This window comes from Notolabrus celidotus, chromosome 20 (assembly GCF_009762535.1).
Source record: "Notolabrus celidotus isolate fNotCel1 chromosome 20, fNotCel1.pri, whole genome shotgun sequence".
Lineage (NCBI taxonomy): Eukaryota > Metazoa > Chordata > Actinopteri > Labriformes > Labridae > Notolabrus > Notolabrus celidotus.
In genome coordinates, this window is record NC_048291.1 from 8612472 (window position 1) to 8639598 (window position 27127).

Below are 27127 nucleotides of genomic sequence, written 5' to 3' on the forward strand. Positions count from 1 at the left end.
TTTGTCTTATCTGTTGTGATGTGGTGTATGCAGCGTGTTTTTTTAATGTGTTGTGTTGTGGTCTTTGCAGCGTGTTTTTCTAATGTATTGTGTTTTGGTCTTTGCAGTGCGTTTTTCTAATGTATTATGTTGTGGTCTTTGCAGCGCATTTTCCTAATGTGTTGTGCTGTGGTCTTTGCATTGCCTTTGTCTTATCTGTTGTGTTGTGGTCTTTGCAGCGTGTTTTTTTAAATGTGTTGTGTTGTGGTCTTTGCAGCGCATTTTACTAATGTATTGTGTTGTGGTCTTTTTGCATGTGTTTTCCTAATGTGTTGTGCTGCGGTCTTTGCATTGCATTTGTCTTATCTGTTGTGATGTGGTCATTGCAGCGCATTTTTCTAATGCATTGTGCTTTGGTCTTTGCAGCACGTTTTTCTAATGTGTTGTGGTCTTTGCAGCACGTTTTTCTAATGTGTTGTGGTCTTTGCAGCGCCTTTTTTTAATGCTGTGCATGTGTTGTAAAATTGCTGAAGATTTTTCTTAATTTGCTTGTGTTTTGTCTTTTTGCATGTTTTCTTAAGTTGCAGTGCTGTGCAGGGCCACCGTAATTTCTGTATATTTGGAGTCAGAATTCCTCCATCTTTGGCTTATGATTTCTGTTGTCTGTCTGATGAGATTCAATTTGATGATGAAATATTTCCTGTAATATTAGTCAGAAACATGTGTTAGTCAGAAAAACGCTCCTGAGGTATGAGGTCATGACGTACGCAGCCCGTGTTTACGTCGTTCCCGCTCTCGGCCGTTGGGTATCGCTGTTGCCGCGGCTCCTCGTGTTGATGCCCGAGCCGCTGCTCCCAGAGAGCAGTGCGTTGGTTGGATGTGAGCGCCACCGACCTGCTGTCTCTACTTCCAGATCGAAGATGGCGGTCTCGGTGTTCCCCGGCGTGCGGCTCCTCTCCATCGGAGACGCGAACGGAGACATCCAGCGGCACTCGGAGCAGCAGCCCCTGCGGTTAGAGGTGAAGAGCACACAGGATGCTGCTCTCATCAATCTCTCCAATGGTGAGTTGACCTTTCCCGCTGCCGCTGCTCGGATGATCGGCCTGTGCGTGTGCTAATGCTAACACAGCTAATCTGGCAGTACGTAGCGCTAGCCTGAAGAAGCTAACACATCCTGAGAGACCACGTCGCCTCCCCCTGTTCATCACGAGGGAGCCCCAGAAAGTCCTCGTTTTTCTTCTTCTGATGTTGTCTTTAGGCTCGTTTATATCAGACCCCCGGCTTCCTCTAAATCTCACTACTTTTAGATATTTCTAAAAACATTCTGTGAAATACTTGAGCTTACTTATCCACATAAATATTGAGGGCAGCTAAGTGAGGTTAGCGTGTAGTTTAGTGCTGGTTAAACAATGAGTGCAGCCCGGCTCAGTGATGCGCCAACGGCTCATTCCAAGGTCTCTGCCCTTCATGTTTCACTAACACTTATTTTGTCTTTAATTCTTACTGATGACTAATTAACATTAATGTTTGAGTCCTGAAATCACACTGCAATGTTATTTAGCTTTTAGCTCCTGGATTAGCTTGTCCAGGTTGTTTGGAATAGTGATGGGAAATCCGGCTCATTTTTGGGAACCGATCATTTGACTCTGAAGAGGGTTATAACGGCTCAGTTTTCATTACTTTGATTTACTTACTTCGTTTTGACTTTCTGTTTTCAATTTTAATTTACTATTCATTCATTTTCACTGCTTTTTTGAGAGCAGGTTTCTTTTTTTTAATGGTAATTTTTAGTTGAGATTTTTTTTTTTTTTGTTTTAGAGGTAGTAGTAATCGTATTTATTTCTTTATTAGGATCCTCATTAGCTTCCACATTGTGGTTGCTAGTCTTCCTGGGGTCCACACAACCAAACAAAAAAAAGAAAAGAAATATTAAAAATCACACATTATCCATAAAACAAAGATGCAGTAGCAGCCAATTATAAAAATCAAGAATGTAAATGACAAATAAACTAAATATCTGAGCAAATAAATGATGTGTAGCATTAAACTGCAAAATGATGGAAACAAAAGCAAAATTGTCACAAACACATGGCACCAAAAATTAACAAAACAAAGATTTTCAGTGATTACATCATAAAGTCTATGAGAAATTCATCAGCATTTGTTGAAGTGACTTTTTAAAAGAAAAACTATTTTTAATCATTCTCATGTTGGTGGGGAGTTTATGCCAGGCATAGGATCCTCTAAAAGAACAGACTTTAACATACAATTAGTTCTAGGACTTGAACCAGTGCTCACATGACGTTTTGTATACCTGTGATTAAAACCAGAATATTTGAGTCTACCACAAAATAACTGGTGTGCTATTCCATATAACAGTTTGCATAAATGACAGGAGACATGATTTGAATTTAGCCTCCACAGTTAGTCAATATAATCTTTTAAGAATCTCAAGCACATTGGTACGAAAAGAACAGTTCAGAGCCAATCTAGCAGCTCTATTTTATACAACTTGAAGTAGTGTTAGATGTTTTTCAGCAGCACTTGACTAGATAAGCGGACAGTACTCAACGTGTGATAGAACAAGTGACCTAACAACATCTTCCATGACAGAAGGTGGAACAATCCAGAACATTTCCTTGAAATAGCTTTCCTTTTCCCATCTTGGAGACAATATAAAAGTATGGCCAGACTCAAAAGAACCAGGAATTAATCTTATGTAACAAAAACTCAAAATCAAACCATTACAAAATGTATTAAAAACCACAATATGAACAACCACCATCATCCATAAAAATCTAACATCACAAATCGTGTATTTGTCAATATGTGCCACAGTTTGTTTGTTTTATACGTATGAAATCAATTGACAAATATGAAACTTAAGACCATTCCTCATAGTTTGAGATCATATTACTAGTTTCAATGTAGTTTCAGTTAGTTATGGTATTGGAAAGCCTCATTTTATCTCTTGGTTGGCAAACAGTGTAAGACAATGTGGTTGTTGTTGTTGTTTTGGTAGCTTTCATTAACAATAATAAGCATGGCCCGATCAGTACGCTGAATTTTTTAGCTACCAAAGTACACTTATTTAATTCCCACGTCTAACTTCTACCAGTCATTTGGTTTTAGTAATCTTTAAAGTGGTGCATGGGCAAAAATATTATTCAAAGCATTTAATAGTATTATACTTCACTTAATTGTCTCCAAAATTACATATGGTTTTGTTTCCCATGGTATGGTTTTGATATTAATAAGTATCCATAAGTATTTTATAGGAAAATTCAAAAATATATCTAAAACATAGAAATGATCATCATAACCATTTTTTAATTCATTGCTGACATATATTTCATTCACGTTGTGTAAATTGAGAATACTTCTGCTCCATACAAAACTCTTACTGTAATGTCAAATTATGTATTAAGTAAAATATAAAAGAAAGAAATAGTCTGTCAGACGAGATATGGCTCTCCCGCTCACAAACAGGAGTTGGCCTTTAGAGCAGACTCGTCCAGGAAAGACACATCAGTAGTTGGGGAGCCAGGAGCAGAGGGCATGGCTCCTGACCCGCCGCTGTGCACTGTGGTCTGACCGGCTGTTGCAGTTTTAACTCAACATTACAGCTAGTAGCACAGCCTTATAAAAGCAGTGGACGATCAAACTTTTGAACCTTTTATTTTTTGGGGGGGAAATACGGCCATCAGGTTTGAAGTGGTTCAGAAAGAGCGAGCCCTCATTACTTATGCAGCTTTGTTCTCATTGGAACAATAGCCGGGACCCCGCCGCCTCCTGCCCTCCTGTGAGGAGACAGCATCAGAGCCGCTCTGCTGCTTTTCTTATTCAATGGGGTGTCCTGCTGAAAAGAACAGACCTCCTCTGATGGGATGCTCAAGTGAAAGAAAAGAACCCACATTCATTGTGGATCTTTTTGGAGCGGTCCTGCATCAGCACAGCTTTAGCGGCGCACATTAAAAAAGATTAAGTTTGTGGGAATCAAGGCTATTAGTGAGAAAATACAATGAGTCAGAGAAGTTTAAGTAACCACTAAGAGCTCCTTAAAAAATTAAGAGTGTATGTTATGGATTTTTATAACTTAGTCTACAAATATCTTCTATCTGGCCAATAAAAGATATAAAGATGAACGACTCCTTTTAAGACTGGTGTAAAGATTGTGTCTTGTATTAGAGTTGATAATATTTCTTTTTGTCATTTAAGTTTTTTATTAACTTTTCATTGTATTACAGATAAAACAATAATGAAAAGAAAGAACAAAATCAAACAGAAATATAAAATACTGGGACACATTGCACAGGCCAGACAGACAGGATACATATACTGACAGGACATCTCTTCAAAGAGAAAAAGTCCATTGTATGTTGTGACTGGAATAATACAGTGTTAAAGTAATAGTCATACCGGAGATCCTTATACTGTTCAGATCTCCACAGTGTCTCGGTCAGTTTTTATGTGAGCCCAAAAGCAGTCCCAGGAGGTGGTCCCACCTTCTGTATTACCTTTTAATCTGTGCATCATGGATTTGTAAGATGCCGTCTCTATAATTGCATCTACCCAGTCTTTCAGACTCGGGCTTGTGTCAGATTTCCAAAGTCGTAAAATAATTCTGGATGCAGTGATCAAACCAACCATAATGACAAAAAAAAATCACTCTTTGAAACATTCTGTACTTGAGATTTATCACCCAGAAGACATAGATCTGGGGTCAGAGGGATCTTTGAACCAAACCAGCTGCTCAGAGTTGATAATTTTTCTAAACACGAGACCTGTTTCACAGATTTCTAATTATAATCGACTAAAAGGTACAAATGTTCGAGTTCAGTGTAACCCTTGAGGCAAATGCTCCAGTTTAAAGTAGAGACCAGACTCAAATAATACAATCAGTCATTTCACAGTGTAGGAGTTGCAGGTCTTCCTGGATTGGTAAGTCTGCGTCTTTTACTATGAGTTTGATTTTTGAGTTGGGTATGAACTTGCCCTTTCAAAATCCATCAGTCATAAATTAAACTAAGGCGAACAAACTATAAAAATGGAGGCAGAGGTAGAACAGCAGCCTCAGATGTCTGGAAGGTTAATGTAGCTTGGTGGTTTTGTGGAGAGTGATGTAACAGCTGTTACCGGTTAAAAGAGGAGCCCAACAAGCTTTGAGGTTTTTTTTAGTCACCTCAATATCCTTTATATACAACGCACAGTATAAACTTTCTATTAAGGGAGAACTTCTTCATGCATCAGAGTCTGTTTGTGAGTCTTAGGTGTGATATTTACTGAGGTCTTTGAACACCCCAACTTCTGCTCGGTCAGTCTTCTCCAAAGAGTTGTTCCAGAGGGGTTTCCCAAGCTGAAGTCCAGACATCTGGAAGGCCCCACTTTGACTGAGTGTGAATTTTAATCTGTTAATTTCGTTGGCTTCAACTAAGTTTAGTCAGCAATCCTGCTAAAGATCCTGCCGTGCTAAAAATAAAGAATTCCTTCTGCTCAGAGGAGGCTAACATTATAGACACTCTGCTTATGTAACATGAAATCCCTGCATGAGAGTTAATTATTTATCATGTTGCCGTCATCTTATAGTCAGGCTGAGCTTATGTAGGCCTGCAGAGCACGTCATCCCCCTGTACCGAGACTCACTGTGGGGTTTAATCCTTGTCTGAAAGAAGAGCAGCCTGTCTGACGGATGGATCAGGGTGCACTTTTATGAATGTTTACCCCATAGAAACAAAACAGGGTTACATTTACCCAGACTAAATTTAATCTCACAGTTTAAGAGATGAAAACATGACATCAGCGTGCCAAGAGCCCAGACTTGAGAGATTGACGGCTCAGTTGTAAGCTGTTAAAATGACGAAAGTAAACGTCTGGCAGCTCAGATAAAAGATTAAACGTAGTTCAGTAGTCCAACGGTTTTGGAGAGGTTTATTGTTGGTGAGAAATAAAACACAAACAGAATTTATTAGCTGACCTCAGTTAAAGAAATACCGGACAGATGAATGCGATCAGTGACCGACAATGACTTGTGAACGTGAGTTCGGATAGTAGAATCACATATCATTATGATACATGGGGCGCATTAAAGCCAAGTAACTGTGATGCTCGACTCACTTTATTTATAAAGTAGCTTTCATACATACAAGCATGCAGCCCAAAGTGCTTCACAAAAGTAGGGCCCTATGAAATCTGTTTTATTTTTTCCAAATTCCATTTTTTTTCCATTTAAATTTTTTGGAATTCTGCTTTTTTACCCTTTAACACTTATTTACCACCATTTAGTGTGTTCTTTTTGTGTCAGTGAATAAAATATCCGTTAATGAAATGAGATCAGTTGAAGATAAAAGGATCAGATAAATACAAGTAATAAATAGATAACTAAATACTTAGGGTAGATCAATGGTGTTAAAACATTGATATGATAATTATAATATAATAATGCATAATAACAATGCTCCACTCTTTTTAATTTCAATCAATCAACCCACCTGGAGCAAAGAAGCATTTATCAAGTTACTGCAAGGACAAACTTCCTTTAACAGGCAGAAACCTCGCGCAGAACCAGACTCATGTTAGACAGCCATCTGCTGAGACCAAATTTGTTGTTTATTGTAAGGCTGTTACTTACTGCATATCAATCGATCAATCTTTATCTAGATAGCACTAGATCACAATGAATATTATCTCAAGAGGCTTTACAAACAGAGCAGGTCTAGACCGTATTCTGTTATATTAGTAACAAAGACCCAACATCAAGTCAGGATAAGACTCAGTCTGATCTCATATTAATCCACCATGAGCAGAGCACTTTACAGTATTTCGCAAGTTACAGTGGCAAGGACAAACTTCCTCTAACAGGCAGGAACCTCGAGCAGGACCAGACTCATGTTAGACAGACATCTGCCTCGAACAACTTGGTGTTTATTATAAGTTTGAAAAAAAGAAGCCTCAAAATGCAGATTTCTTTTGTTATATCTGATCATTTCCCAGCTGTATGAGGGAGTGTGAAGGAAAACTACAACACTCACTTTGAATAAGAGCCATTATTTATTCAAAAACATCCCTCGCTAAGGGGTTACTGATGTGACTCTGTCAGCATCCAGCTCCCACAAAGTCACCTGTCATAGCCCGTCCAATCAAAAACAACATTATAATAATGTAACGCAGCGTCTGCCTGTCTGAGCGGCGGCTGAGCCGTGATGGCACTCTTTAATCGAGACAGGAATAAAATCACTAACCGGATTAGTGATCCTGTTCAAAACCTGACAGCTGCAACAACTCAGTTTATCAATTTATTATCGGGACAGAAGCGCCTTTCTCTCCCTCTCTCCCTCTCTCTCTCTCTCTCTATCTCTCTCCTCTCTCTCTTCTCCTCTCTCTCTCTCTCTCCGCTCCTCTCTCTTCACTAGAATGTGGAAGTAAGAAGATACAGACATTTCAGCTGTGTGTGTGTGTGCGTGTCGTTTTCTCATGCTTTTGATCAAAAGTGGATGTTCTTAAAGGGAAAATATCCCGCTGACTCATCAAACAGGATGTCCACTAGATTTCACAAATGTAGGTCAGTTTAGTTGTCACAGTTAGTTATACTCACCGTTTGGAAGCACTCGTGTAACGCTCTCTGCTCCTCTACTTCATCACGGCTGAGAAAGTAAGCCTCTAGAAGATAATCATCAGGGTTGTTTTTGTTTTGGACTGAGATGACTGGTTTAGTACGGGAAGTCTACTGGACGAATTTTGAATGATCGGGAACATTTTACAGGCCAGGTAGAGTTTAGATAAAAACAAGGGAAAGATGCTCCAAGTGAGCCGGGCGGCAGGATATAAGAAAACACTAAGATTATGATGTCAGTGAGTGGTTTTTATGTTCGTATAAATAATAAATAAGCACTATTCTACCTTGATCTCACACTGTGTTCAGCAGCTCTGACACCGTCATGGAGAAGAAGAGAGATGAGACGCAGAGAGTCCAAACGTCAATTTTTCTAACAATGTTCAGAGTTACATTAATCAGTCACATGATCCGCCCTCTGAGTGGATCTTCAGCATCCACACTGGAGTGATTCTCCCACATCACTCTCGCCCTGTTGGTGAGGGTGAGGGTTAGGGCCCGTGTATGAGGCCACAGCGACGTAGACCAGCATCAGGACAAAGTGCTGCCGGTAAAACCCTCATTAGAGATCTGCCTCGTGTAACTCGGTGCCTGCGTCACGCACAAGCGGCAACCTCCGGTCTAAAAATATGATTCCAATGCGGAAGTGCTAAAAACTGCAGTTCTTCGAGGATCTGCTCAAGGCTGACCCCGGAAGTACTGGAAACCACATACAGACTAATTCAAAAAAGCCGATCTTTACAGCAGAAAATAAACATGTTTACAGCCTGGTACAAAAGACGAGTGTAGTCTGGATAGCTCATTTCTAGATCGGTACACACTGTACGGGAGTTAATTTTTTTCTAACAAGGCAATTTTGAAGATATTGAGATTATGAGTTTTCCAATGAGAGGCACAGCTGACTTGATTGACAGGCGGGAACACTGTAGCTGTTGGCTAGGAGGCTCAAAGCCCCGCCTCTTTACGTCACAATCGCTCAACAGCAGCAAGCTGGCTGCCGCCGCCGATTGACCACAAAACAGCCCTTCAGAAACAGGTGGGTGACATCACAGATACTACGTCCATATTTTATACGGTCTATGGTCACGCATCATGTCCAGGTATCTGTGAAGGCAGTAGTGTTGCGTACAAGTTAACATTTACAGACTCGGCATGCAGAGTCTGTAAAACTCTGGTGGACTTCTTGTCGATCAGTCGTGGGAAATGAGAAGCTGGTGAGTTTCAACAAGAAGTGGTTTCAGGTCATATTTCAAGTTTTGTGATTGACGCTGCACTGCTAGTGTGATGGTTAAACAACACATCAACAAAACACAACCAAACTCATCCATGTTCACGTTAAACCGGGCACCACCTGGTCCATGTCTTGTCCGTCTCCGTCCGTAACAGCACCGAAGTCGACAGGTTTCTATTCTAGTCAATGTGTTAACTTCCACTGGATCCTCTGCGTTTGCGTTCCTGTGTCTCAGATCCAGCAAGCCAAAGCCTTCCGGATCAGATACACAAGACTTCTAATTTTGTGGGGTGCCTGAGCATACATCACAACAGAGCACATGGAGGAAGGAACACAGGAAGTCAGGCACCAAAACAAAATAAAACATCCAGTTGATTTTCAGAATAAAACTCTGTGTTGTCACCAGATCATATTTCACTTAGCTACAACAACAAACATCATAATGAGAAAAGCCAGGTCTGGAGTCATCAGGTCAGAAGCCGATAAAGACAGCATGGATGAGGAGAGGAGTCGGATAATCGTTGATCAAGTAATTACCGCGGGAAAAACCTTGGTCACATGACTCCACCTGAAAGCATGGAGCCGGACCAGACACGGATCTGGTGGAAGTCTTACGTCAGTGTATCAGAGTTTCTTTAAAGCACTGGTTTTCACCAACATATAAACTTCTGACTACACCAGCCAGCTGAATATGACAGAGTCAGGGTCTTCTGACCTGAGTCCTCAGTGGACACTACTTGTCACTTCTGATCATCACACACCTCACTCACTGTCTCCAGTATACTCAGCTTTGTTTTTGTAAGTCTGCTGCTTCAGGTGTCACTCTGAGATCCTGCAGGTAGCAGTGAAGGGAAACACTCCTCAGCTCTCTTATCTCTGGAGAGATGTGTATGAGTTCATAAACAACTTGAATAAACCATTCGCCTGTCTTCCTGGATCCTTTGTGTTTGTACTTGAAGCTGTACGTTCTCACGTTGTCTCTAAGTGAGCAGTGTAAGTGGTTGGAAGGACAGCTGAGGTGCATGTGTTTCTCTGAAGTGCTGATCTCAATCCCTTAATTTATGCTGGATTAGCTCAGGCTGGTTACGGAGTGTTTGCTGGACCAGGAGCTGTCCAGGAACAGGAACAGAAATCTAGACTCTCATTCCTTTATTCTGAAAAACTGACAACCATCAAACAACCTGTTTTACTGTGAGGACACTTAAAAAAGAAAAACAAAACATCACACCTTTTTAAAAACTCTCTCTGTCCCTTTAATTGTCTCTTTATTTTGACTATTTTCAAATGAGGTGGTACATTCTAAACCGGTTTGAGAAAGTCTATTTTTACATACATTGTATTCTAATGACATGTTGAAGGAGCTCAGGAGGTGTGGGACAAGTGTGTGTACTGTTAAATTGAGAGACATTTTAAAAATGTGCATTCCAAACAATTAAAGATGGCGTCCCAAAACTTTGTAATTATCAAGCATTTGTAGAAGTGATCAGTGTACGACATGTCAGTTTTATGAAAATTGATTATTATTATTATTATTATTATCATTATTATTATTATTATTATTATTATTATTATTATTATATTAACTGATTTTTTAACTAATATTATTATTTTACTATCATATTGTTATTATTTTTAACTATGATTATAAGTATATAGTTTAACTATAATTTCTTCTTTTTTTAGTAAGTAATTAAAAAAACATTTATTGTAATTATGATCTATTAAGATTATTTTAATTTTTTACTGCTATTATTATTGTCACTATTTTTCACTATTATTCTTTTACTACTATTATTTTACTTGCTGTAATATTTTACTATAATTAGTTTGTATTTTTTACTATTGTTCTATTGTTTCTATTAATTTATTTTTTAACATGTTTTTTTTCTTCTTTAACATCACATTACATTTAACATGCAATTGTTACTTTTTCTATTAGTCGTATTAATTTTTACTATTATTGTTACTATATATTGTTTTAACATTATTATCATTATTTTATATTGTAACTTATATATTATAATTTTTATTTTTATTATTGTTATTATTGCTTCTACATATTACTTTGAAACTGTACTTTTGTGCTGTTTTTAAAGATATATTCTTGCACATGAATGTCAGAAAGTAACCAGAGATGTGCTTGTGTATTTTTTTTTTGTTGACAACATGTCAGCCTTTGTGTTTGAAGTTTTTGTGGCTGTATTTTTAAAACCTCTGTCACGCACAGTTTATCTTAAGTTAGTCAAATATTGTGATCTCCAGGTTTGTCTAATAAAAAAAGAAGTAAAATCATTCATTGTTCTGTGTATTTTCTTCCTCTCTATGCCTGGAGATATTCCGGAAATTTTCCAGTAAATGTTTGCAGTGACTCGTGTTTCATGTTTTCCTGACCCTCTCCATCCTCTTCCCTTTCTCTCCAGGAGAGGAGGCGAGTGTGTTCAAGTGTTCGGTTTCCAGGGAGACAGAGTGCAGCCGCGTGGGGAAGCAGTCATTCATCATCACGCTGGGCTGTAACAGCGTCCTGCTGCAGTTCTCCTCACCTGCAGGTACACGTTATGTAGCAATGTAACATGTAGGAGACACGGCTGTAGAGTGCTGGAGAAATCACAAGGTCGGGTCAAAAAAACGACTTTGACTTTTACCAATAAAGAGAGTGTTTCTGCGAAGAAGAAAAAAAATACATCGTTTTTATTTGCGTCAGTTTCACTGTAACAGAAAGATTTTAAAGTCCTGCAGCATCACACAGGCTTTGAAATGTTCCAGTTTTTCAACCTCAGAGTGTTCAAATGAGTTATATAACCAGTGAGCCTGTTCTTCCCACACACTTGATGCACTTTTCTGGAGTGTGGAGCAGGCGTCATCAGCTTTGCCCCACACCTTGTCTGCTTAAAATCCCAACAAGGCCCCCCTATAGACTCGACTCATGTGGTCCTGGAACCTTGCTCTCTTAGCTTTTGTAGCCATCTTTATCTACATTAGGTTTAATGCCACTACACACTGCTGTACTGATCTACAGCGTGGCTGTGACTACTTTTACAGACTACTTTTAAACCTTTTAGTTCTCCTCAGGAAGAACCACAGTTGAGGTGCTACCAAAACGTTCTCCAGGAACTATTTAAGACTTGATTGAAAAAATGTGATTCCCTACAGAGCCGAGTCTAGCAGAAAGTAGAGATTCAAATTCAGTTTCCATCTTTGTTGAGCTGCTTCTGAACCTCTCCACCTTTTATTTCTCTACACTCCATCCCTCTGATTAAGCACTAGCATCAGTTTTTTTCACAGCATCCTCCCACCCGCAACAAACTTTAAACCATCTAGTCCCTCAAGGTTTGTGTCGAGTCCTCGGGTTCATTTCTCGCTGTGACCTCACGTGTTTGTGTTTGTGTTTGTGTTCTGCTGCAGATTTTCAGTCCTTTTATAACGTCCTGAAGAACAGTCGTGGGCACTCCAGTGAGAACTCGGCATTCAGCGATAGAACAGAGGAGTCCTCTGCTGTACAGTACTTCCAGGTGAGACACCGGCACACTCACAGTGTGGTGTATTTTACTGTTCAACACACACGAATACTCCCTCTACATGATTAGTATGTCTTAAAACACTGAGCAGACTTGCGTCTCTTTGCAACATAAGATTTTTAATGAAATAACCAAGGACAGGTTCCTTTATGAACACACAACAGCTGTTCATTTGTCATTCTGTCGACGTGCTGATTCTGTGCTTCACTAACTATTCATAGCTTCAGAATTTCCATCAAAAACCTCTCTTGGAACCTTTTGAATCGCTCTTTTTTTTGGCTGTAATTCAGCTCCAAGACTGACAAAAGACGGCATCCTGCAGTCAGCTACCAGTAACAGAGGAACAGTTCCCTTGTTGGTATCATTTCACAGGCTGGTTGGCTCATTAGCTGCCGAGTCGAATCACATTAAACAGCCTGTACCTGCAAATGTGGGTCACTTTTCATGCTCACTGGTGTGGTTCTTAATTGATTGGTGTTTAATTCTTGTGTTTGTGTTTGCAGTTTTATGGCTACCTCTCGCAGCAACAGAACATGATGCAGGACTACGTCCGGACAGGGACTTATCAACGGGCTATTCTCCAGAACCACAGCGACTTTAAGGATAAGGTGACTTAATGCTGCTGTAAAGTTCAAATAGAAAATAATTAGGGATGTAACAACACTCAACCCACGATTCAATTTGAATCACGATTTCGAATCACGATACGATTCACTCAGTCAGCGGCGGAGAAAAGAAGCGTTTGTGGAGACCTGTCACTTAGCCGAAGCCCCCAGCTGAGCGACTCTGCTGTATGCTGTCAGCTGGTTCTGAAACATGCTTTAAACTTAAAACAAATCCACTCAGCGACTGACAAGAGAGCAGCGCAAGACTTAATGATGTTGAACAAGTGGAGTATAATGCAGATAGCGCCACCACTGTTTAAAAATAATATCCCAATACAAATTATGTTTAATCGATTTTAATCCATCCTTATTTGTATTGATATTTACCGTCTCCCGATATATCGTTGCATCCCTAAAAATAATCTGTCTGGAACTGGTTTGCCAACTCCTCAGTAAGGAAGGTAGCTATTGGCTGTCCTAAAAGTTGCTAATTGGCCTCTTCGCTTAATTTGCATAATTGAAATTGTACTCGACGTTGTAGGAGACGAGTAACGTCGTGAGAGAGACAAAATTTAGGGATGAGATAGGATCCCGGTGTATCAATGTGCCAGTTCCCCCTGCAGTCTGAGTTTATAGCAGCATAACTGAGAGCTGGCCTAAGCCTGAGCCAGCTCTAACTATAAGCTTTATCATAAAGGCAAGTTTTAAGCCTACTCTTAAAAGTAGAGAGGGTGTCGGCCTCCCAGACCCTGACTTGTAGATGATTCCAAAGGAGCTGTACCTGATAACTGAAGGCTCTATCTCCCATACTACATTTAGAGACATTAGGTATGACAAGCAGGCCTTCATGTTGGGAGGGTATTGCTCTAGAGGGGTAACAGGGCACTATGAGCTCTTCTGCTGCTATGCCACAATTCCAACCCTGCTCCCATACAGAATTAGGACTGGCAAAAGTGACCCTAAAGAGACATTCTGGCAGAGTTGTTTCGTTTTTATACATATATATATATATGTATATGTATATATATATATATATATATATATATGTATATGTATATGTATATATATATATATATATATATATATATATATATATATATATATATATATATATATTTATATATTTATATATATATCATATGAGTATTATTATTATACTTTTTTGTTTAGACTTTTTACATTTGGTTTGGTTTTTAACCTGTCAGTCCACTTAGGAGCCTACAACAATTCACAGTAAAAGATGGAATATTTTTTCCCAAGATTAGTTTTTATTAACAAAATGTAAACTTTACGATGCATGTCCTATATTCAAGCATATTTCTATGTGTGTTAAGTTGGCAACATGGTTAATACAAAACACAAAGGTATGGTTAGTTGAAATCTCCAACAAACAGTCACTGACACCATATATCTGTCTTTCCTTCAGGTGGTGCTGGATGTCGGTTGTGGCTCAGGGATCCTGTCCTTCTTCGCAGCTCAGGCTGGAGCCAGGAAGGTGTATGCTGTAGAGGCCAGCACCATGGCGCAGCACGCCGAGGTGCCTGCATACTCAAACACGGACACATCAATGCTAACATCACATCAATCTGATCGACCTGCTTGATTAATCCCTTTTCATTGCCTCACAGGTGCTTGTGAACAGTAACCGTCTGGGGGAGCGTGTGGTGGTCATCCCAGGGAAGGTGGAGGAAGTCACGCTGCCAGAGCAGGTCGACATCATCATCTCAGAGCCAATGGGATACATGCTGTTCAACGAACGCATGCTGGAGAGCTACCTGCATGCCAAGAAGTTCCTCAAACCCAACGGTGAGGAGGTTCAGAGAACATGGGGGACAGGGAGATTAGAAATGCAAAGAGTGCTATGTAAAGCAGCAGCAAAACGACCTTTGGCTCCTGCCTTCAGTTACTGGTTAACATGTTGGGGCCACTGTGAGGGAATCAAAGTATATCTGCTGCTGTGTGTTTGGTTGGTTTGATGTCTGTATTGAACAGTTGTCAACTGTCTTCTTTTGTGATTGTGTGTTTCAGGTAAAATGTTCCCCACCATAGGAGACGTCCATCTGGCCCCTTTCACAGATGAGCAGCTCTACATGGAGCAGTTCACGAAGGCCAACTTCTGGTGAGGAGGGAGAGAGGCTGAAAGGGACATCAAGTATAACATAGTAACAGTAAAGCTCAATAGATGTTAACACTTACCTAAGGTTGAAGTGTCAGTGACACCATTAAAAGACTCCAACACACTTCATCTGTCTCAATGTTGACACTGCAAAAGTGTCAGAGACTTCCCTAGTTCCATTTCAAACTAGTTAAAAAGGGGGGGATGAAGTTGTATGGAGTTAAACTGCTGTAGAACCACTTGAGCAAATAGCAAAGGGCACGGACAGGCGGATGTTAAACTAATATAAGGACATAAGGCTGGTTGTGCTAGCTCTGCTAACATAAGCCACACCCAGCAAACCAATATGACATTGTTTACTCAGAGACTCTGTGTTTAGCCACGTTTAGGTGCTTTACGACCAGGAACCGCTCTTCAAGGAACTTAATGGTTCCTGTTGCCTATTGCTGTCTGCGTTTCCACCGAGGCCTGAAGTCCCGTGGAGATCATGCAAATCAGGCTAGTGATGTTTGGAGAAAGGGAAGAAAAAGAGAAAAAAGTACCATACTATTATACCATACTATAGCACTACATCCCCAGACCAGTAGAGGGCAGTACGAAAAAGACGAAGGCCATACAAGATAACACCATAGGCGACAGACAGGCTGGCATCTTCATGTGTAACCTTACAGCTAGCCTGTTATTATGGAGGAGATTCATCTTGTGCTGTTTGATTGTGCTTTATTGCATAGCTAACAGATTTGTTGATTTGGAATTTAACAAGTGGACCAGCAAAGCCGTTCAAACACGCCCTAAATACTTGACTTAAGGCAATTTTAAAAGCCACGGCAGAGATGGACTGGTGTTTCTGTTCAAAGAGCAACCCTGTTAACTGAGCAGGGGCTTTTCAGGGAGGACATGAACTACCCCAGAATTAAATTTACCTTACCTAAATTCCTGCTGTTGAAATGCGCAGAGTTCCTCGAAAGGTCCCCTACTTCTTGGAGAAAGTTCCTGCGGTCGAAAAGCACCTTTTGACAGTTTTTTAAAAATCTTATCCTACCTTTGAAGGATTTGCAAATGAGTCACTTCAGAACATTCCTTGCAGAAACCCATCAAAACATTAGAGTGACTTCCTTTCTCTGCCCTCAGGTACCAGCCCTCCTTCCACGGTGTAGACCTCTCTGCCCTACGGGGGGCAGCAGTGGACGAGTATTTCCGCCAGCCAATTGTGGTATGTAATTCTTCCTAAACACACACATGGATAAACTACAGCTCTTTAAACTGGTTAAGATTGATGATGTGTTCCTCATGTGGTTCAGAAAAGCGGTTCAACCGGCCACTGTTACTTTGCGAGAAAAAACAAACACTGTATTTCATGACAATCAGTTTGCTACTGTGCAGAAAAGGAGGAAGTTTAATCTTTTTTTGTTAATCAAACTATTGTATAACTTTACCTTTTTATCAAAAAAACTGAAATGCATGCTGGGTAGTGCCTCCAGCCTGATGTGTCAATATAAGACAGTCCCCCAGGAAGTTGCGATTTACTGATCGCAACTATCAACGCAAATTCAACCAATCAGCGCGATTTTTTCGCAGCCTTGCAATCACAGCAACTTTCCCGCAAATTTGACCAATTACCTCAATCTCAGCCCCTGCACGTCATCGGTTTCATCATCAATTTCACTTCCTTGGAACATAAACATAAGTCCTCACTTGATTGGCACTTTTCAACAGCAAAACACGCACGGAGAACGGGTGAAAAGAGGGGACAGCAGGCAGGACAAGTGACGATGACACTATTATTTATAGATACTAAAGTTATTATCTGAGGGGCTCAGTGTTAGCTTGGTCTCTACCTGCAGCAGGTGTGCTTTATGAACCAGCTCTCCCTCCTCCATGCATCTGTCTCATCTTCATTGATGATTTTGACCCCCGGTGTGCATTAGTGACAAAGACACAACCGGGGACCTCTGTTTAATATTTGAGGTTTGACGTTTTTGCAGTCATTACCGTAAAAAGCTCTGCATCTACAGCTTGATTTACTCCAGTTTGGTGAAACATCAGACACATGTAGTAAGTTTTGATCAACTCCTAGTCATCAAATATGCAGATTAATTTCAGAGTGCCGTGAACTGACTGTCTGTCAAGTGCCTCTGTCACTGCGAGGTGCATTCAGGGACCGTCGTAAATGTGCAATACAGTCCTTTCATGGCATTTTTCTGTGAATCAAGAGAATTAAAATACAGTCACAGTGGACATATCAAGAATGTTTTCTAAAAACAACTGTAATTTAGCATATTTACTTAACCCTGAGAAGTTATTGGGGGAAAAAAAGCAACAACAAAAAAAATCGCAACTTTCACCGCAATTTTTTCAAAAAGCTGTCGCGAAATCAGGCTTTTTGGGCCGCAACAATCACAAACAAATCCCGCGAAATCCTGGAGGGACTGATAAGAGCCTGTTATTGTTCAGGGTGTTTCTAGAGGAACTGTAACTGTAAACACTGAAATTCAACTACAGTGTCGAGTTCCACCACCACTGCGTCTTTGTTCTTACATTAGCACTCAGATTACACATTGCATTAGTGAGTTGCGGAAGCATGAGAGGCACACACAGAGGGAGCGCCACATACACACACACTCAGACATGCACTTACACACAGCCCTGTTCCGCCCTGCCGGCTCCAACGCTAAACAACACAAATGCTTTCCCCACATTACGCCTCTGTTAGTACCTCCATGTGTTACACAGAGCAGTGCAGATAGGGGCGTTAATATCCCGCCTTACAATGGGAGTGTGTAATAGCCTTGTGTGTGCCGTCATCTCGTCTCATGAGCTTTGATATTCCTACACAGGACACGTTTGATATCCGTATTTTAATGGCCAAGTCGGTCAAACACACAGTCAACTTCCTGGAAGCCAAAGAAGAGGATCTCTACAGGTATGTGTGTGGCATGATACTGTGTATGTTCTGAATATGTGTTGTTCTTGGTGTAATCAGCAGTCTCTTTTCCGTTGTCCTCCAGGATAGAGATTCCCTTTAAATTCCACATGATGCACTCAGGTCTGGTGCACGGTCTGGCTTTCTGGTTTGACGTGGCGTTCATGGGATCATCGTAAGTCACAGAGGATGGTCCGTGTTGTTCAGGACATGTCTTTGATTTGTCCGTAGCTTGACCTCACACCTTCCACTTCCTCTCTGCAGGATGACGGTATGGCTGTCCACGGCGCCCACAGAGCCGCTCACCCACTGGTACCAGGTCCGCTGTCTTCTGCAGTCTCCTCTCTTCACAAAAGCTGGAGACACTCTGTCCGGCACGGCGATGCTGATGGCCAATAAGAGGTGTGCAGCTAATAAATCTAGTCCTCTGGTGTTTAGTCTTTGGTCTCTTTGGGGTAAATCAGATGATCCTGTTCTTCCCATGTGATGTTTGGAGGAACTAGTCTTGATTTGCTTTGTGCTGGAAGAAGCCAGGCTATGTCTAGTTTTCATGCTGGGATAACATTTGATCTCCCTCCCAACAGACAAAGCTACGACATCAGTATTGTTGCCCAGGTGGACCAGACAGGATCAAAGTCCAGCAACCTTCTGGACTTGAAGAACCCCTTTTTCAGGTGAGTTCAAGCCTCCCTCCTCCCGTAACACACACAAACCTGCAGACGGTCCTTTAAAAAAAGTTTAGTTGGGGGGCGCACCGTCCGTCCTTCTGGAGTTAAACGGTGTGTTTGTATGCGCAGGTACACAGGCACCACCCCAAACCCCCCTCCTGGCTCACACTACACCTCCCCGTCCGAGAACATGTGGAACACGGGGGCGGCCTACAGCATGAGTCAGGGAATGGCTGTATCAGGTGAACACACACAGAGACACGGGTTGTAAAGAGTTCAGATTTTTGGTAATATGATGGGAAGTGTAAGAGACGGGGACCAGCAGAGGGTTTGGGGTAGTGAGCGATGAGGGCCAAATGTTAAAACAGTAACATCAATTTAACATTTTAGGATTCAGTGCACATCAAATAGTTAATAGGCTAGGCCATCACATTCAGCTTTGGATCACAGGGGACACTCATACTTCCACTTTGTTAAATGTCTGTATTGTGTAACTCACAGCTTTTAGTGGTTTGGTAAGTAAAAGGAAGCGTCGTCTTCTTTTATTTCTGTGGAGGTACTAACCCAGTGTGAAACTCCTCGTCTGCTCTGACGCCACTGTCGCCCGTCAGCGGGCCTTCTCGTGATTAAATTTGTGCATGATGACAAAAGCTGAAAACGAGATGAGAGAATGTTGATGTATCACTTCCTGTGTCTCCCCTCAGGGATGCCTGCAGCCTATGACCTCAGCACAGTCATCGGCAGCGGCCCGCCAGTGTCTCACAACAACCTCATACCCCTGGGTACGGATCACACTCACCCTCACTGATGGACGTGTCATTGTGTAGTGAGAGAGACAGGAAGGAGACAGCAGAAAACTATTGATGTTTGATAAAAAAAAATGTCATGATTCTGTGGCCTGTTGCACCAGCTTTGTATAAGTTGTCAGATTCAGAGAGCTTTATTAATCCCAGAGGGCAATTTGGTTTGCAGTGTACCAGCTTGTCGATGAACAACACGAACACTAAAAAACAGACAAACAACACTCAACATTCAACATGTCAGTGACAACCACATTGCAAGATTGGGCTTGTCATAAAAAGTAAAATATTAATTAAAATAGACTAAAATAACTGTAGTTGTGTCCTAAATGAAGGTGTAAAGTCCTCACTAAACCACAAGTTAGTTTGTATTATGAATTGTGTCACTGTTTGGTTACAACACAGAGAAGTCCAAATATTTATATATTTTTAAGAAAACTTTATTTAAAGGCTTTAGAAAACAATACATATCATTGCATACGTTTAGACATACATGATAAAGCACATTAAAGCTGCTGTTGGTAGTCACAGAGTAAACATCTGTTCACAGAGAGAGACTTCGAATGTCAACACTTTTCCTCCCAACTAGATTTCCTCTTAGACCCCCAACACAGATCGGTGTGCAGTCATGATAGTGCTGGACTCATAACTAATTGGAGGACGTAGTAGGGGCCGCCCCTTAACCAATCAGGATTAGAGATTAACTATGATTGGTCCGTCATAACAGGAACAAGGGGAATAATAACATTGCTTGATACAAAGGCATTGGAAAACGCAGAGATTTCACAATAGTCTCAAATTACTCCACTTACCGATGAGTACCGATGGGCCTTATGACCTTTTCTCCAAACCCAGCAGAAAAAAAGTTACCTTTTTACTTCATTCCTACCTACAGCTGCTTTAATCAGAAATGATCGATCCAAAAATGTTCTGCATTTCAAAGTCGTGAATATTTGTAGTGGCAAAATCAGCCTTAATGGCCTTAAAGCATCGTTGTTCATCTGAAAAATGTTGAAACCGTTACTTCGCTGACCGATGAGTACTGATGGTATTATGACCTTTTCTCCAAACCCAGCAGAAAAAAACAAACGTTTTGGACACCATTCCTACCAAAACATTGTTGCAGTTATGAAATTTCATTCAAGTAGCTTATCAGCGAACAGCTTTTCTCATGGGCATGTTTAAGTGCTAATTCCCGTTGGTCACATTGCCTCTAATCAAGCTAATGGTTAATGATAACGGCTGGAACTCCTGTTAATCGACAAACGCCAAAAAAAGGTGCGTTGAATATGACAGCACTTTCATATGGTGATAATTAATCCACAGTTTTAAGAAACAGTGACATTGAGTGGTGAAACCATCAACTACAGCCTAAGTTACATTGATATAACAGTCTTGTGTTGCGCACGGTAATCGTCTGCACGTGGGACGAAAGTGTAACAGTTTTTAGTTTTTGATTCATGTAATTTAGTGCAGAGGACATGTTGCAGACAGTACAGCAGGTAAAACTGTGCTTCTACTCGTCCTTCAAATGAGCCTGTAGTTGAAAACAGCGCACCATGACAAGTGGTCTTTAACGTAGGACTTTACACCGACTCAGAACAAGTTTGAAAATGTACCACGTAACCTTATGTTAGTGGAGTAAACGCAGAACATTCAAACTAGGTAACTTTTGAACTTGTGCGAAGCTGGTGCAACCAAGTGCTGGTCTTTACAGAGATATTCTAATACAAGATGTCCTCTGTTACTCAGCTAAAATAACTTAATCTTTGAAAAGTTGTTTTAGGAGTGTAAGATTATTTTCCTTATAAAATATCTGCAGAAATGAGACTTACTAGAGATACTGCAACCTCTTTATTCTGTCTTTTTCCACTTTAAATATTAAAAACATAAAGCAGCATATAAGATACAAATATTTGGATTATTTCAGAAGCATAGAAAAGACTGTGTGAAGTGTTGTGATCAGTCTTTGCCATCTGGGCGTCTGACAGTCACAGGATGTTCCACTATTCCTGGTTGCTCAGCTGCTGCACCAGATTGTGCATGTGTGTGGATGTCTGTGTGTGCGTAGGGGGGGTTGTGTGTGTGTGTGTGGGTGACAGGAGGCAGCAGGCTTAAGTCGACCACAGTGCCGCACATATCTTTTAACTCCCGCTCTCCCCTCTCTCCCGATTGGTCACAGTGAACACAGGAATCGTAAACCACACCCACTCCAGGATGGGCTCCATCATGAGCACAGGAATCGTCCAGGGTACGTTCACGGGACACAAAGGCCCAATCACAACCTCCACCTGAGCTCTGAGCCCCCTCACAGACTTTACTGAAGTCAGCTGTTCGGTGTGTGTGTGCGTGAGCGCGAGTTCACGAGGGGGTGAGATAGTGAAGGATTAAGGAAAGGGTCACGCTTCATGACACGAAACAGCAGCATCATCATACAATACTGAGAAAGAAGGTGTCATTTTGTATCTTGTATTTCAGTGTGTGTCTCTCTTTTAGTGAACTACCAAAAGTGAAATTAGCCATAAAGTACTTTGGGAAAATTTGCCTAAAAACAAACAACTCTTAAAAACATGGAGTATCAAACCACAGCAGTGCTTAACTACGTTTGTCTCTTACAAATAAACGTCTCTGGGGTATTTTTCCGTCACAGTCCATGCTCTCTTTGTTAACATTAACCTTTTATTATAATTTGTTTTATGAATACTGTTGATTGTTACAGTAGACATCATTTGTGTGTACTTTATTTGCGAGTACTGTTTCATGTATGCTGTATTTGTTTGCATTTAAGAGGTGGGCAGATCATGATCACAACACGTTTTTATGTCACTGATTGTTTACAATGGACTCTGGACAAGTCTTACAAAAGCTGCGAGCCCTCACACGCTCGACAAATTGACAATCCGATGGCACTTAACACTTATACACCGGGTATAAGTCACAAAGTCCACGAGCCTAGAGATTGGGATTGGGGGCAAGCACAACCAATGAAAACTCTTACATAAGCATCTATAAGTGAGAACATTGATTTTCACGCTGTGTTCTCCCCTCCAGGAGCCACTACTGGTCAGTCAGGCCCCAGCAGCAGTGGTAATTATTACCCGGTCACCAACCAGTTCACCATGGGGGGCGCTGCCATCTCCATGGCCTCGCCAATGGTCATCCCAAGCAACACCATGCATTACGGCAGTTAAGACGAAGACCTCCCAGAGACCTCTTCGTCCTCCCCGCCCCCCTGCATGACAAGAGACCCCTTCCCTTCCCTTCCCCCCCTGTCCCATCCTTCAACCCTGACTGACCCAACAACTGCAGCCAAAACCAGTATACCAAAACCAGTGCTGAGCTGGCACTCCCTCCTCTTGTCCTCCTCCCACTCAGTCCATCACTCTATGAACGGTGAACGCTCTCGTATCCGTCCATGCTCTCGTCTAGTTGTCAGACGAAGCCTCCCTCCCCCTCCCTCTCCCCTTTTCCCCCCCTCTCCAGGAGTTCTTGGGACTGTAACACGTGCACAGAGACGCACTGCAGCTATCATCTACCCCCTTTCCCCTTTGACATGTATCTCGACCCCCTCCCCTCTTTATTTTTTGTATCATTGTGTGTGTCATAATGAGCCCGGTGTTCCTACACACGGCTTCCTCCTGAGGAATCAACCCGTCTACAGATATCAGCCCGTTCCTGTACACAGACCTACACTAAAGGAAGGTTCTCATTACAACAGTAGGACACTATTATCATTAAAAAAAAAACTCATCTCTGGGCAGCCATCATGGCTTTTTCATATCCGATCCAGACTTTGAAGACCTCGCAGCTCTTCTCTGAACAGACTGACTCATGCCGGACGCTTCGAATCACAAAACAACAAATCAAGCCATCGACGCACTGAACGACGCTGAGGAGTCTGTGTGGGAATAAGTTTTACTGTGACACGGACAGACTGACCCTCCGAGTCTCCGCCTCCTGCTCACGATGCAACGTATGGTGTCGGTGTGTTTCAGTCAGTCACCTGAGCGTAAAGTTTCAGTTAGACCGTCACACTGGTCCCCCTTTGTGCTGGGTTATGAAATACACACACACTCGCAGTTTAATCATCTGCTGGTAGGTCTGGGTCCGCCAACTCGCACCATGGTGACAGGAAGTGAGCCCTGTGATAACATATATCACGCCTCTTTGCACATTATAAACACGTGTTGCGTTCAGGAGATTCATACTGTCATTTTAAAGCTTCAGGAAATAACATTTTAACTCCACGCTCTTAAAAGAGCTCCTATAAAGAAGTAGATATGTGATGAATTGAAGTCGAACATCACTGTAGTTATTGTGCTTTAGAGCTGCTTATAGCTGCACTATGTTAAACAGCTTGTTGCTCACCGTCAGTCACCTGACACTGAAATAAAACAGCCCCCAAACAAGTCAATTTAATTTTAAGCATTAAAAATGAGCTTAAGGATGCTAAAAAAAGTTTTATACAAGTCCTTTTATCCATTGATTAAATCAAAAACATCTTAATATGTGCTATTACATGTTGTGGAGTCACAGTTAGCCTCACTTGATTACAATCAGAAATCTTCCAAAGAGGTGTTAAACTTGAGATCAGTTTGAAGTATTTTCGGATCACAGCTGGGCGCCATGTTTGCAGGCAGTCTCCCTGAATTCCTGTCCTCGTCGTGGGGTTGCCAGGTTCAAGCAGCGGACAAAGAGATCAAACCCCTGCGTGACAACATTCAACTTAAACCTGCAACTAGCATCACGGCTAACCTGAGCTTTTAGAAACAACTCTGCAGGATGATCACTGAAATAGATTTAATGCGTCAAAGATGATGTTTGTTGGTTTAGAGCTGAAACGCGTGATAACCATCTGACTTCTAAGGGAGGAGGAAGATTTTTTAGTGCTTCAGGCGGTCTAACTGATCATGTGTTTAGAGCACTCTAAGCCCTCCTGGTCTGTCTCCAGCTAGACTTAAAGTCCCCTTACAGATTTATTGTTGTTGCCATGTATTTGACTCACAGAGCAGCAGCAGAAGTAGAGTTGATGATAATAGGAGACAGCTTGGCAAAGATGTGAAAACCCCGCTTTCACACCTCCAAACAATCAGCAATTAGCTGTTGTTGTTTTTCACAAACATTGACAGATGTATCCGTTCTGTGCTGACTCTGTCTGGCTCAGATGAGCAGGGACTTCGGGAGGATTTCAGTGAGTGTTTAATACCCGGCGCAGAAGGCGACCAATGCAACAGTCTGCCAGAAACTTTGTATCTTTCAAAGCCAGTCCTGAAAACCTGAAACACACCTGCTGCTGCTCTCCATCATCCGCTCCCTTCACCCTGTTTCAAGCAGCAGCTCCTCTGCCGACCGGTCCCTGTCAAGCCAGATTGCTCCACACATTTAGAGGAAGAAGATTCAGAGAGAAAGGACACAACTCGGGTCTGCTGCCATCTGTGGGAATGAGAGGAACCGGGCAAATTCCTGGTTTACATCCTTGCTTCCTCCACCCTTGTGTACCCCCCCCCTCACCTTTCCTCTGAGACTGAGAGACTGTCGCACGGAGACTTCGATGTCGAGGTGGAGGTGTACGAGGCAGGGGGCCACTCCCTCTCGCCTCCCTCCTCTTCTGCTCACTATGGATGACCTCCAACATATCACGCCCCCGCCCCCACACCCTATGACACACACCCACAAACCCCGCCCCCTTTTTATCAGTTCAGGAGAGAAAGACTGACACACGAACGCAGTGCTTCCAGTGTCGCACCAGTTGGACTCTGTTTCTTTGGGATTTATGAGTTAGTGAGTTTAAGGAGAGCTGAGAGAAAAATGTGTCTTTGTAGGATTAATCTTTCTGTTGTCTTTATTTTGTTTTTTTTTTCTTTAACAAAAAAACAAGAAACAATGAAAAAAAGAGAGCAAATTAAATATGGTGGAGATGTTCCAAAACCATCCTGGATCAGGTGTTGTAGTATTTTACTTTGTTGAATAGACACAGCAGATGTTCCCATGTGGTAGCTAGCTGTTAGCATCATGCCTTCTTTTTCTTTTGTTGTTGTCATGGAATCATTGTGTCCATAGAGGCATCCACGTTTATCATGGAAAGTGTATGAGAAGTCTGTCATGTTGTGTCATTTCTGTGTGTTGACCAGCAGTAATAATACCTTTCTCACTGTCTCACGTTGGCAGAGAACGTCTCTGTCCTCAACTCTGTCGTGAGATTTTCTTCTTCTGTCCACGATTTAAACATCCTCTGAAGCAGTTGAAGGTCCTGAGACCTCGGCAGGATAGAATGTCATGCAAAAAAAAAAAAAGGCACATTACGCCACTGACTTGATTAAATACAACATGATACAAAGACTGCAGCACATACAAAGTTAGTCCAGCGGACACAAACCATAAGAATTGACTTTCTTTATTCCTGTCTGCACCACATTTTCAACAACATTAAGAAACTTCTTTTGATGTGTTTAAATTCCCCGGAGATTAAAGCTGCTGTTGGTAGTCTGGGTAAACATCTTTCCAGAGAAAGGGACTTCGAGTGTCAAAACTATCCCTCCCAACCAATCATGATAGCAATCATGATAGTGCTGGACTCATGACCAATTGGAGGACGTAGCAGGGGCCGCCCCTTAACCAACCAGAACGGAAGATTGGAGATAAGCTATGGTTGGTCCGTCATAACGGGAACAAGGGGAATAATAACATTGCTTGATACAAAGGCATTGGAAAACAGAGATTTCGCAATGGTCTCAAATGACTCCACTTACCGATGAGTATCGATGGGCATTATGACCTTTTCTCCAAACCCAGCAGAAAAAAAGTAACCTTTTTACTTCATTCCTACCTACAGCAGCTTTAATTAGAAATTATTGATCCAAAAATTTTCAGCATTTCAAAGTTGTGAAGATTTGTAGTGGCAAAATAAGCCTTAATGGCCTTAAAGCATCGTTGTTTATCTAAAAAATGTTGAAACCTTTCCACAGGTTATCTCACTTTAAAATTATAAGCTAATTATGACGCAGTAAGCAGTAGAAACCCCTAATTTCCGACAATAAGCGCTGAGGAAATAATAAAAAAAAAATACTAGTGTTAGACCTTTAAACAAGGTCCTGTCTACGAGATGGATTGTGTGTTGCAAACGCTTTAAGTTCCACCCAGAAAAGACCAGTGAGTGGGTCCAAGTGGAACCTGAGAACAACACAACAAATGCAATTTGGGCAGGAACCATGAGATTATACTTGCAGCTAGAGATTTCCAATATTATGTTTTTTAATCATCATTACTGGCTCCTTTGTTTTTTAGCCCTGAATGGAGCATTAGAAGGTACCGGAATAACTAAATTATATAACAACAACCTCTTGATATGTGTTGCTCATGGGTGCATTTAGATGGTTCATTTGATGAGCTGATTCTCCTTTTGTGTTATCAGTCAGCCCTCCATGCACCTACTTTGTCTTACATAAGCAGGTTTATGCCCATTCACAGTCATTGATTGGTACGGTTATAAAGTCAAAGAACACACTAATTTAGCAGATGAATACAGAAGAACATACCTCAGCACATTTGAGGCTTGCAGCAAATCTAGTCCTCAGTTCCAAAGTAAATTGAGGTTAAAGGCCTTGGAAGAGTGTTCAAAAGGACATAGTTTGTAATTTCCGGTCTACATTTCACATATGGGAACAGGACCTCTAGTGCACAA

General features: G+C 41.4%; 1 protein-coding gene across 1 annotated transcript; it reads left to right on the forward strand.

The window, feature by feature from the left end:
• The first annotated feature begins 722 nt into the window (after positions 1–722).
• carm1 (coactivator-associated arginine methyltransferase 1) lies at positions 723–25749 on the forward strand. The gene is made up of 16 exons (XM_034711026.1): positions 723–1041; positions 11240–11365; positions 12222–12328; positions 12838–12942; positions 14366–14476; positions 14568–14745; positions 14968–15058; positions 16187–16268; positions 17893–17978; positions 18064–18153; positions 18243–18380; positions 18563–18652; positions 18776–18888; positions 19351–19428; positions 21629–21697; positions 22498–25749. The coding sequence occupies exons 1-16, from the start codon at positions 738–740 to the stop codon at positions 22635–22637; spliced, it is 1908 nt and encodes a 635-aa protein (XP_034566917.1). The 5' UTR covers positions 723–737; the 3' UTR covers positions 22638–25749.
• Positions 25750–27127: the final 1378 nt, after the last annotated feature.